Genomic DNA, 13,847 nt, shown 5'->3' on the forward strand with positions numbered 1-13,847 from the left:
ATTCAAAAATAAATAGCAATTTACAAAAAATTAAATATTAATTTTTTTGCTCAGTGTTACTTTGGCAAATAATCCTTTCTTAAAAGTAGGAATCTTTCAAAAAAAAAGTTTTATACATATTTTCCCCTAAAAAAAAAAAGCAAAAGTTCCTTTATATTTTTTTGCGAACGTTCCTGTCTTCATTGTGCCACTTGGTTTATTACATTGCTATGAACAAACATATTCGGAATCAAAATAATTCCTCTAAATGGCAGTTGAAGATGTCTGATTATATTATGGGTACCAACGGAAAAATAACAATTAATAAAAATATTTAAGGATTATAAATATTTATTGTTAAATCCTTTTTGAGAAAAAAAATACAAAAATTTCACAAGGGTTGTTATTCTACCTTAGATCGGCAGGGATTCTCAAATTCTTGATGCTCTGGAGCAGGTTGAATATTGCTCACGGAGTCCTTAAAATAGTAACATTATCAACTAAATCATGCAATCTTTTGTAAGGTAGAAAACAAGCTTTTTAATCCAGAGAAATTCGAGTTGAAAAACTAATATTAATTTTGTACAATTATACAACTCTAATATTTGTTTGCTGTAGTTATATCATTATAGCTTCATAATCATCACGTAATATTTTTATAATCCTTTCCATTTTGTGGCCATATTTGAAAAATTATATGATATCTAGTTATTATATTGCCTAGTTAAGAGTTATAATAGTCAATTTTATAAAAATGACTCGTGGAGTTTTAGAGAACTTCGGTACTTTTCATGACCTTAAATCATACATCGAATCCGGATCTAATGCCATAATATATTTATTAAGTACTATTATAAACTAATTAAAATCCAAATTATCCTTCGTGTCTTTTTTAAGATCTTTAAGTACTCGAAGCTGGTTTGGGATCTCAGATCTTTTTTGGATTATGCAAAATTATCCTAGTCTTTCGGATCTTGATGTAATACCCGTCTTATTTTCATGAAGCAACAAATAAAAGCTTCTTTTAAATCTTCAAAATCTTTGGATCTTTTTTAAGATCCATAAAAGTTCAAATATCTGAAACTGATTCGGATATGGGATAATATGAATTTACTTATACAGTACCCAGGTACTTTAGATCTGGATCTAAGACCCCTTCTATCTTTTTTTTTTTTTTAAAGCAATACTGAGCCCGTTGGAGTTTAAGAAAAGATCTCAGGCAAATCCCCTCAATCCATGAGGGCCCATGCAAGATACCTCTGGATTCCACTACAGACTGATAGGGAGCTATCAAAAAAGTGGGTGGAAAGAGCCTTGTTTGGCTGATAATGCCACTTTTGACACCAGCAATGAAGGGAATCCATCCCTCCCTTGCAAGACTCTTTTGAATGAGTTTTGATTTAGTCCTTGGAGTTCTTTTGAACTCTTTTTTGACACTTTTACCCCCCCCTCCCTACAGCCCAGATGCAAACCCCCTCCACTACATATTTTGGGTGCACGTTGAGGGGAAACCCTTCATTATCCATTATCCAAACACCAAGGCCCTCAAAGCCACTGTCAGCCAGCATAGTAATAAAATATAACTACATCCACAGTGGGTGCCAGGCCTTCCTCCACCGCCTGGAAGGCATTATTACCGCTAAGGATGGCTACATTAATGATGAAGAGAACTCAGACACACTTCTATTTATAATATTAATTTTGTTGAAATTCTATTGTTAATTAATAGATTATATCATGTTGAAGTTTAAAAGTTTTCAGATTTTAATGGATCAATCGTTACTGAAAGTTTTTTTTAGATCCGAATACGTAAATCCCGGTTGGATCTCAGACACTTCATATCCGGACCTAAGACCCGTCTTATCTTTATTAAGCAATACAATAAGATTTTTAATATCCACGAGATCTTTCGGATCTCTTTTAAGATCCGTAAAAGCTCAATAATTTGAACTGGGTTCGGGTTTCGGATCTTTTCGGAGAATGTCAATTTATTTATACGGTACTGGGTAATTTGGATTTGGGTCCAAGCCCGTCCTATCTCTAACACAAACTCCTTAGTTACGGACCTTCTCTCCCTCCTCACTCCCTTTCCCATCTCTCAACATCCAACATGTATTTTAAGCCCATGAAGAAGGGCTTTTATGAATGATTATTTACGCAGTCCCTTTCTTTAAAAATAAAAAACAGAGACAAAGAAACGCTCTACTTAGAAGGAAAAGAGCACCTGTAATGATCATTATTTCTGTCTTTAATTATGGGTAATAAAAGGCGTCCCTGTCTTTTTAAATAGATACATAATATGGCCATATTACATAGGTGGACTCTAGGAAATGGTGATATATACATTTATGAGTAGTGTGTTTTGAACATATGGTCAAAGTTAAATTATACGGTAGAGAGAGAGAGAGACGTAAAAATGATTCACCTCATCAATTAATTGATGAGTCCATTTAACAGGAAGTGCTAATTAAATATTTTGTTTCATTGAAATTATTTTAAAAGGAATCATCGTGGAGTTATTAGGTAGCAATGGACAGTTTCTTTGTTTATTTGTAGAGAAATCACATGCAAACGAGGGAGGCGGGTTGTATCCTTGTCGGACCTTTTGTAGACGAGTAGTAACAGGAGGATGACAAAAGGTAATGATCATGATGTAAGAGCTTCACATCCTCCATGAGAATGTTTATTTCCCCTTCCTCGTAAACTGTTCCACAGTGATCACATCCCCACTTTCCTCCAGGAATATGCCCTTCTATAGGAAATGAAATCCCCAGGTAACAACGATTACAACGAACTCCGCTCAGAGAACGAACTGGTGGCGTCAAACAAGAGGAACATGTACAAATGAAATCCCAATGGCGATACAGAGTTTCTCTTTTGAGGGGCTGTCCCATTGTCACATCACACTGACCATAAGTAACATTGATTTCTGATCCTTTAGCTATGAAAGTCTTTGCGCGTAGCTCCAAGGCAAAGTCTTCCTTTCTGATTAGAGGGATGGAGTTGGATTGACAGGCGTGGTTGATGAGGGAAAAATGTGAAAATATGCCAAATCCACGATCTTGCGCCAGGGATTTTGCGTTCACTTTTCGAATACCAAGGATTTGAATGAGTTTTTCTCTTGCAATGGGAAAGGAATAGGAATGAAGGAGTTTTTTGTGAAGGGACGTCCAAACATGGTGTCGTGGATGGAGGCCTTTTATGTTGGCTGACAGATGATGAAGGAAGTTTGTAGAAGGAGTGTTCTGCATTTGCAGCCATGTGCGAATAACGTATAAACAAAGCAAATCAACTTCCTTTAACGGGCTTTCGCTAAGGAATAGATTTGGTGATACATATTAAATATTCCATGACATTGGAAATTAAAGTTAAATTTCAACATCTATCGTATGTGTACACACTAAAAACATGTTTGAAAATGGAAAGAGCTTTACATAAAGCTAGATTGCACACTCGGTAGAGTGTAAACCTCCACCTAAAATAATTTTCCTGAACGTACATTTGAGTTATGTCTCTCAATTTGTTCAAAAGTTTTTAAAGGTTTTTATGACCTTTAACCTTGACCTTTCAAAATGTATTGGTAACTTTTTCCGTAATCTTACTTTGAAACAAAACAAAACGAGGCTGAGGTAATAATCTTCAAACCTCTACAATTTTACTTTTGAAAATGAAGAAGTTCTTTGATTTAAAATTCTTCTTGTAGAGAAGAGAGAAATTGCTACGACTTAGCTCAATGAACAACGCGCTCGTGAGAAATTATTCTCTTGAACTCAATGTACGTAGGTTTGAGTCTCAGTAGTTGCTAGAATAAGAAATATACGTAATGTACATAGACTTCAAAGACAATTCCTAGGTGCGATGAAGTAATTGTAATACTATAATGCTTACTCATACTTAACCAGTCAACTCCATCTGACCAATTAAAGGAACATTAAAAAAATGCACAAAGAGATAACATGATAAATCACAGGACCTTAAGGCTCAATAAGTTGAGTTCTTAGAAATAAAACATGTCCATGGGTCCATTTCAAAATTATGTTGACGTGTACACGATCGATAGATGCACAAAATATGACACCTTACGACACCTCACCTTGATCTACTTTGTAGTATGCCACACTCTGACTCTGTATGCCAACTCCTCTGATGCGAAGACGCAAGGCACTTGTCACAAAGAAAAAATCCGCATTTATAACATGCATTTTTGTCACTTGTAGGCAGTCAGAGCATGATCCCATGACTTTTGGACAAATGATCAACCCCGGATCATGTTCTAATATAATTTCATTTGGAGCTAGGTCCACAAGAGCCGTTAAATATCGTCCATAGGAAGAATTACTATTTAAGACATTCACTTTGAACTTATTGTTAGTTGCCTTAATAGAACCTTCATAGTCCATGATGAGACGTAAATTGAAAGACAGACAAGAATGTGTTTAGGAGTAGCTTTCTCAAAAGAATTGCGCATACTATGAAGTAAGTCATGTTCACTCGTAATGACTTAATTACGTAATATATTAGGTGAAGTATCCCGCTTTCCTCTTTCGAATAAGGAAAAAAGCTTCTTGGCTAAGCTTTTAAGATAGCAAAAAAAAAAGAATCATAAAGAAGTCCTTCCAAAGAGGGGAGAGTATAAAAGTTAATTGAGTTCAAATAACATTCTTTTTATTTCGGAAGGAGCCATAGTCTACACGGTGTTGCAGGTGTTTATCAATGTTCATTTATTTCTAATGGGAAATGTAGTTATTTGATCTACTCGTAACCATAACTCAGCAGTCAACCAAAAAAGGAAAAAAGATGTTTGATTGCTTCAAACTTTTGTATTTCTCTAAGTTCCAAATTATAATATCCTTACCTCGTTACTAGTATAGGTCTTATTATAAAATAAAGATTCTTAACTTGATAAGAACATAGTGTTTGTTGTTAGAGGAATTTATTTTTTTCCATGCCCAACATGATTTCAAACATTTTAAAGCTTAAATAATAATATATATTCGATAATATATATTTATGTAACCCATCAAGGCAAAAAGAAGTTAGAATTATTTTTCTCAAGAAGAAGTGTGGATTACATACATATGTATTCTTTTACGAATATTCGTCCATTTCTATGAACAAATTAAATTATACTGTATATGCACTTTCTTTTTCTATCTCGAAATTGGAGACAGCGACAGCGGATGGTTAAAATACAAATATTTCAACCTTTTAATAATAAGACAATAACTACGCAAAGTGAAGAATCAGGGGCATCAGCAGAGGTGAGAAAAAGGGTATGTTGCCAAAAATTAAGGAATTTTTGCCTTTTACTAGAAAATTCAACATTTGAAAAAAAAAAAAAAAAATATTCAAAATTTAACTTCATTTTTGAACTTTTTTTTAAAAAAAATTAAATTTTCTTTGAATAGTTTATGGTTTAGCTCAAAAGAACAAGTATTTCATATCTGGGATATCATCGAATTGTCAAAGAGAATGAAGAAATGTGTAGCAAGCGATGATCAGTACCTTCAATAAAATATTATTTGTTCTTTTCATGCTTTAAACGTGTTTTCGTTTTAACATTTACACAGCTGGTATTTATGAAGTATAAAAGATAATTGGGATTTTCTCCTTTTCTACACTTTTATTCAAGATTTTTTTTATGCTGATGCACACACCATTTCCATTAAAAAAATTTAAGAGAAACAAAATTCCAGATTTCCTTCCTTTTTTTATAGTTGTAACAACAATAGAATATTTTAATGCACCTAATCCAGGCAGGTTCTCACATAAATGCATATTTATTATTCAGTTATAAAAAAATAGATGCTTGTATCGATAAGGAAATATTTTGTATACCTATATATATGTAATAGGTATGTGTGGAAATTGCGCCAAATATCGTCAGGTATGAAAAAAAAGAAAAGAATATTTAAGTATTTTAAAAGAACTACTCTACATACTCGTACAGTAAAGCCCAAGAATTGGCTCATTTAAGTACTATTAGCCATATTTGGAGTATTTTAATGTAATGGTCGTCATTGCCACTTGGAATATTTTAATGGGTCACAAAACCTATTAAAGTAAACTTCATGAAAAAATGCTTCATAAGACAAAACTATTAAATACATATTTATTTCTAATTTAGACCAAATCTAATTTTTCAAAGGCAAACTGCTTCAAAAAATATATATGGCCGGTCTTTGATTATTCTGATTTTTTTTTTTTTTGTATTAAAATTTTTACTCCGTTGCAAAATTTGAACGAATGACCTTCTTTTTTAGTTGTGTTATTCAATTTTAATTCCCAGAGGGAAAATTTTATTAAAATTCCTTGATTTGCAAAATATTTTTCAATATTATAAGTATTATGTGCGTTTTGAGGATATTGTAACAATTTTTCTAAAAAGTACGACTTAAATGAGAATGAGGAGTGGCCTGCACTTAAACATTAAGCAAGCTCTAAGGGGGCTACGGGTAAGACATCCCCCTGTTAATCCATTCACGTCGATAAATATTTTTGAATGATACTTTATAATTTAGGTAATATGGTTGTAAATAAGAGAAAATGAGGCTTGTTCACCGATAATGGGTGTCTTTTGACCATTAATGTTGTATTGGTCCTTATTTATTTGGTCAAGTTTAGTTCCGTCTTAGGACTGGTCCTATGAGTCCTTAGGACTCTCTGTCATTGGGAACGGTCCTTCTTAGTATTTTTACCTCTGAATATTTCATTAGAAGTATTCTTTATTAACATTAAACACATACTCTACCTGAGTATAATAAATTTAAAAATAAGAAAAAAGATTTATGAATAGTTCAACCTCAATTCCAGAATAAGGAATCCTGTATTTTTTAGAAGAAAATCAATATTAACAATGGACAATATTTTGTTTCCTGGTGAAATTTATAACAGATACTTTTTGAAGAACATAGAATATTATAGTATTTGATGCTTTCAAAATAAGAAGATTAATTAAATGGGGTATTGAATTAAGTGTATAAACAATGATCATGATAGGCGTTAATTAGTAAATTATCCGGGGAGGAAAAAATGCAATATTGTAAATATGCAAATTTGGTAAAATGATAATGGAATAAATGTGCGACGAGACGAAAAAAATATTATTGAATTAAGTGTACAGACAATGATCATGATAGGCGTTAATGAGTCAATTATCCGGGGAGGGAAAAATGCAATATTGTAAATATGCAAATTTGGTAAAACGCTAATGGAATAAATGTGTGACGAGACTAAAAAAATATTTTGATAACTTTTTTTTAGGACTAGCAATTAGAAATACCAGTAGATATTCGGTGACATTTCTTTGTTTGATTAGCATATCTAATTGTGAGTAAAATTTGTCATGTAACTTGAACAAAACTTTGAAATAAAACTCATGTGACTTTTGACATAACATAAAAAGTTCGTACTTTGGTAACATGTCACTAGATTATGTTGTTGTTCAAGGCTTTTTAAGCCTTGAACGGCCGTACTTTAAGATTTTGTAACTCTAGACTCTTCTCCCAGTGAAGTTGCAGAGGGGAGCTGGGCTGGCAGAAGTGAGTAGAGTCACAAGGAGACTATCTTGAAAAATAAAAATCCAAAAAAAATATAACATCAACTCAAACAAACTACTGTTACATAACAACTGCGCGTCCAAAATGAACCAAACTTTGGTGAATAACTGTCAACAAATACAGAATGCATGAGTTTAGCTTTTATCTACGAGTGTTGCCATCTTTACGTTGAGGTCGGAAACTTTTCAGACTTCCCAAGTATAAGTTTCATTTACTCATATAATCACCCAAAGATTACTTTGTTCTTCACTTAGTATTTAAATATTTTTTGTTACAGGTCGGATAGGGCGGAGAAATTTTTAAAAAAAAACTGGATCCGAGGGTTCTTAAAAAAAATACAATCGGAGCACAATTAGTGAAAATGAGAATTGAGATTATATTTATGGGTAGGAACGCTTCAAATCTATCATTTCTTCTTAAAACATTAAAATAATTACTTAAATTTAACAGTATATTTTATTTAGAAACGGGATCCCCAATATTTCTTGGGATCTCGAGAAATGAGGAACCCTAATTGTAATATTTATAGACAGATGACTTTTTTATCAGCTTCATGGTAGAGTTGTAGTTAATATGTTCGTTTCTAGGAAACAATTAGAACACAACTTTAATAAGGAATTGTTTTTTTAAATATTTTTTGATAAAATACGGATACATATTATATAATATTCAAGGTCGACAATCTCTCAACCTTGATAATGACAGCTGTCGATATATACTTTTATTTTTTTAAGTAAAAAAGCCCGGGAAAATATACATATTTATGTGCGTAAGATAATTCTTGTTATTAGTGGATGGTTTTTTGTTAAAACTACACCCCTTAAGGAAGCAAAATGCTCTACTTTTCTGGTCATTAATTCATTTAACTAATTTGCACAAACGCCATTTCTTGATTACTTTAAAAAATACGAAGAGAAGCAGGTGTTGGCCCAAAAGGAAGACAATTTTCTAGGTAGTAAGTAACTAACTATATCACTAAGGCAGGTGCACCTAATTGAGTGCGCTCAAATAGCTTGCCCAAAAATCCATGTTGTAAGTGCATAAAAAAGGAGAGCGCTCTCTTTCTAATATTTTCCTATGAAGCAGCTGTTTTTATTATTATTATTCTTTTTTTTTACTATTTCTCATTCAAGATTTTTTAAAAACCTTTTATCAGTCGTCGATGAACAGTCGCCCAGCACGAGTGATCAACTCAGAGTGATAACTAAAATATTCATTTGATTTTTATCATTAACAAACTTACTTTAATTCATCTTTAAAATGGCTTTTAAGCCTTGTGGAAAAAGATTTCGCTTTGACAGCTTTGCAACTGAGTTTGCCTCTAAAGAAAATACTCATCATAAGCATGGAAATCAGGATGATAATGACTCAGGCATTGGTGAGTTTTTGATTTTCTTATATAACTATCTTTTGTTCTTCTTACTGGACCACACGTAATTTAAATGTAATGGGAACAAGTTGGATTTATTTAGCCGCAAGCATTTTCCTTTGGAAAATAATAAGAATCTAAGAAAAAATTTAGGACAGTAAATTTTTATTATGAAGGAGAGCAGAAAAAAAGGAAGGAAAAAAATATTACTCAAGATGTTTTTTTCCAAATTATGTCAACTTGAAATTTGACCCCTCCCCCCTCTCATATACTACTACTACATACCAATCACTCAGTAGAGCAAAAACGAACTCGAATGAAATTTAATGTATTGTAACTTTGAATTCTCTTTTCTTCAAGCCTTTTTGCTTGTACAATGAACTTTTGTAAGAATACCAAGGGTGTAGTTGAGTGGAAATTATTGAGTGTGTCCCAAAGCAGATGAAGGAGTCTCCCTTTATATGTCTTATTCTCTCTATATATAAATACATTCACAATTCTTTGATTGATATTTCAAATAAAATATAAATTGATTGATCATTGACTAACGATTTTTGTTCTCTATATTTCAGACTCAGAAGGTACATCTCAAGTCTCTCCGCCTCTTGATCGAGCTCACTATCACTCCTATCAACAAGCCACACAGTGTCAACCTCTCTCCCTTGTACTTCGAGAACAAAATCATCAAACATCAGCATCTTCTTCAAATATTAATAGTAATTCCTCGACTACTCCAGTGATTCGTCATTGGAAGAAATCCCTCAAGGATCTGGCACGATCTGAGGAAACACAAAATGTACCTCAAAATCTGTCACTTAAAAGAAAATTTGAGGATGAAAATTCAGGCGTGGACTCTGTGGCTCAAGCACTTCTCTCCCTTGGAGTGCCGCGTACTTCCCCACCTCCAACACCAATGGCAGTGGCATCATCGTCGTTTAGAAATTATTCGTCCCCACTACACAACTCATCCTTCCATGGAAATATTTGCGCACAGCCCCAGGACCTCTCTAGGAAGTCTTTTCCTATTCAACTTCCTCTAACCCCCGTGCCCATGTCTCTTAGAGAAATGAAATCCTCCCGCAATACCAGTCCCCCTCACTATGTGCTTCCACTCGGAGAACTCCACGTCAATCATTCCCGTCAACAAACAAACAACTCCCCTGTCCTTGTCATGCTTCCACAAGAGCCCATTCAACTACCTTCATCAACTTCTATTTCACCCGATAATCGTCCACCTCTACCAAGTGCCGCCCTCCCGGGAACTAAACCCTTTCGCTGCACGGACTGTAAAAAGACATTTTCAACACAGTCTGGCTTTGCCAAACATACGCAACTCCATTGCAGTAATAATCAAACCCCCAAAACCTTTTCTTGCCGCTATTGTTCCAAGGGCTACACTTCCCTCTCCGCACTCAAAATGCACATTCGCACTCATACACTTCCAAACCAATGTAATATTTGCGGAAAGAGCTTCTCACGACCATGGCTACTACAAGGTCATGTGAGAACTCATACTGGAGAAAAGCCCTATGCCTGTACATATTGTGAAAGATGCTTTGCAGACAAATCCAATCTTCGTGCACATCTTCAAACCCATCTCCAAACCAAGAAATACCCATGTCCCGGTTGTAAAAAAACATTCAGTAGAATGAGCTTATTGAACAAACACTCTGATGGCGGATGTTCCGGTATTCAATCTCGTCGTGCTGAGGCTGTTGAGTCACTTATCGGACTTTCCACTTCAGGGATACGAACGTAAATCCTTTGATTTTTTTTTTTAAACGCATGATCCTTGTTGATGTTAGTTATGCATAATAACCACCCTCGTTGCCATATTATCAAATTTTATTTTCCTTGAATTGTCTATTTTTAAGTTTCTTATTTTTCCACTCTTTTCTCCTTTCTCCTTTAAATACATATGAAGTCTGTTCTATTTTTATTAAGAAATAAATAAATTATAAATTATTATACTACATAAACATACCCTAAGCTTCTTATAAATACCTTGACTTTTATTGTTTGAGAGACTGAAACTGTTTGAGGTTCCCGAAGACATATCCCTTCGCTTTTATTAAATATTAAAAACATATGACTTGACATTTTTCATTGAATATCATGGTTCTCCTAGCCTCAAACCATAATTTTCCTTTTTATGATGATTTTATTAGCAAATAATCATGATTGATGATGGAGAAGAGGGATAGGTTTACAATGGGGCTTCCGGACTACATATATATTATGGATATAATCTGACAAATGAATGAAACGAGGTAACGAAAAAATATATAGTTGTTTTATATATCAAATATGATGTATTTTAGGTTGTTTCTTAGTGAACTAAGGTAGGGAGTCATATATCCCAGGCCCTGTACATGATATATTTTTTGAAAATGCCCCTAAACGAGGTCTGATGAAAGAGAAACCCTTATTTTTTAATTCCGAATTCGATTCTAATTCTATTTTCTTTTTTTTATTATTATCATATTGGTACACACATATCCGCAAATTATACGAGAGTGGTCTGAAAAGTTTCCGACCTCAACGTAAAGATGGCAGCACTCATAAATAAAAGCAAGTTACATCTATCTAGCATCTGTTGAGAGTTACTCACGAATGTTTCAGCCATTTTGGAGGCGCATTTGTTATGTCGTTTGAATGAGTTGATGTGAGTGTTTATGTGTCATTGGGAAAAATGATTATTGCTTTGTTGGCCTTGTTTAGGGGCAAAAAAGTCCATGTTTACGCCCCCTTTTATAAACCATCATACGCCCAAAACAAAACTAAAGTCCAAACTGCGTTAATATTTTTGTCCCAAACAAAAAAACAAAAAATCGGTCTCAGATTGAGTCTCACCACTAATTCATAGAACATGGAGGATATTGAAATATTGAAAAGAGTAGTAGTTAACTAAGATTAAAAGGATATCAATAAATTCTTGTAAAGAGGGCGTTTTATATGTATGTATAATATGAATAAATATTATCAAGATGGTAGTGAGATCTGATTTCTTTAAAAACTGTCTTTTTTCCCATAAGGTTCGATTCATTTTTAAAAAAAATATTGATAACGGTCGGTCCCTTAATTCATTTTCAATTTGAAACAATTCACGATTAGGAGTGTTGTTTTTTGAACTGTTTCTTCCGCTTTGTTGTTCAATGTTCATCATAGAGGTCTTTGTATTATTTTTGTTATTTCCCTATTGATTGTGTTGAAGTTTAGTTAGGATGTCGAGTAGTATGCAGATTAGGGGTGGGTCGAATTGTGTACTAACAAAATCAATGTTTTAATATTCATTCTCTCACTAGTATACATAAGATGTGTAGAAAATCCGGAGCCGAAGTATCTGGATATAGTATAATTAAACTTGTATTATCCGAAAAGATCCGAGGCCTAAACTGGTTTTGGGTACTCGAACTTTTTACGGATCTTAAATGAGATCCAAGGGTTTTTTTCCTGGTTTAAAAAAATATATTACCCATATTGAACGTAGTATCTCTATTTATCTATCTGATCAGTGCTTGGAGCAACATCTAAATAAACAGTTGTATTTTGCACGTCGTTATCTTTATTTTATCACATAACCTTTCGGCTTAAAAGAAACAGAAATCCGCTGGTAATTAGCCAATTCTACCAACTATGGAATTATTATTCTATAGCTGTTGAGAATTGTTAACAGCTTAAATGAGCTAATTCAACCAATCAACGTTTAGATCATTAATTAGGAGAGGGAAGCAGAAATATAAACAGCTGACCACAAAATACTTTTGTGTTTTGGTGAGGTAACAACCCCCCCCCATCGCGGTGCACGTGGTTATTCTACATGGCGTTGTCATACAAACACAAAAATTTAAAATGTATTTGGTTGTCCGTGGTTGATGATTCTTCGTTTTTCCTCTCATCAGTCTACTTAATTTTGATTGGTTGGATTGAAATGAGTTCAACAATTATCAACTATTATTAAATAATTACTCCATAATTGGAAGAACTGGCTAACAAACAACTGATTTAGGTCTTTTCTCTTTCTCTTTTCGGAGGAAAGGGTTATTAATTATGTATGCTAGGTAACGATGTGTCCTATGTTATTCTAACAATAATTCTAATAATATCTAATAATTATATTCTAAAAGTAATAAATTGGTTTATTCATTGTTTCGGCACGAATAAAAATGTCACCGTATTCAAATCCTATTTTATTACGGTCCGAACTTTGTATCAGTCTAATTTTAGTTTCGGATCTGGAAAGTAAGGGTCCCCAACATTTACCCGAATATTTACGTCTAAAGAAGGCAACATGGCTCATGTTGAAAATCAAAATACTGGGATAATCAGTTAGTTCAGACCTTGGAAAATGGTAATAATATCACTTTACAAGACGTGTAATTGAAAACTACACATTTTTAATCTGGTATTTTATTAGGTTTAATTTCGGAAACTAGGGGAGCTACATTAACTAAACTTTGCTCAGATGTTGTCACATATGCTATCATTTCTAATCTTTAATGAAGCCACCATCACCATTGATAATTACCTTGATACGCCTCTAGAAGCTTTTACAAGGCTAATAATGCAATTGGGGGTCATGGAGCGACAATGCTCATAAACGGATGCCTTGAGAGCTTCGAGATTCGATGCCCTCGTCTGGCAGGACCTGACATCGACATGCAGCCAGCATGGAACTATTAATCGAGTTGGTATCTGACGAATATGGTGGCTACATTGTTTTCGGCAACAATGGAATGTTGGACTCTAACTGTGTAATTTTTGCTGGTTGCGCTGTGCATCATCTTGTTGTAGCTTGTCTCGATGACAATACCCTCCTTAGTGGTCTGCTTGACCTTGCGATTGATTGTATTAATTTTTTTGGAAGTGTGTTTAACCTGATGGGAGGAATCCAGATTTTCCAATACGCGCTCCGTATGTATGCTTGATGCAAAATGTCT

The 13,847-nt window shown here is 33.8% G+C and overlaps 1 protein-coding gene and 1 non-coding gene across 2 annotated transcripts; one reads left to right on the forward strand and one right to left on the reverse strand.

The window, feature by feature from the left end:
• Positions 1-248: 248 nt before the first annotated feature.
• Positions 249-4,394, reverse strand: LOC121118585 (uncharacterized). The gene is made up of 2 exons (XR_011780268.1): positions 4,073-4,394; positions 249-3,291 (listed from the first exon to the last, which is right to left on the reverse strand). It is a non-coding gene; the product is annotated as an uncharacterized protein (transcript).
• A 4,284-nt stretch (positions 4,395-8,678) lies between these two features.
• On the forward strand, positions 8,679-10,890 carry LOC121118352 (uncharacterized). The gene is made up of 2 exons (XM_040712926.2): positions 8,679-8,916; positions 9,480-10,890. Exons 1-2 carry the CDS (start codon positions 8,799-8,801, stop codon positions 10,664-10,666), a joined length of 1,305 nt encoding a protein of 434 aa, XP_040568860.1. The 5' UTR covers positions 8,679-8,798; the 3' UTR covers positions 10,667-10,890.
• The last annotated feature ends 2,957 nt before the right edge of the window (positions 10,891-13,847 follow it).

This window comes from Lepeophtheirus salmonis, chromosome 5 (genome assembly GCF_016086655.4).
Source record: "Lepeophtheirus salmonis chromosome 5, UVic_Lsal_1.4, whole genome shotgun sequence".
In the NCBI taxonomy this organism is placed as follows: domain Eukaryota; kingdom Metazoa; phylum Arthropoda; class Copepoda; order Siphonostomatoida; family Caligidae; genus Lepeophtheirus; species Lepeophtheirus salmonis.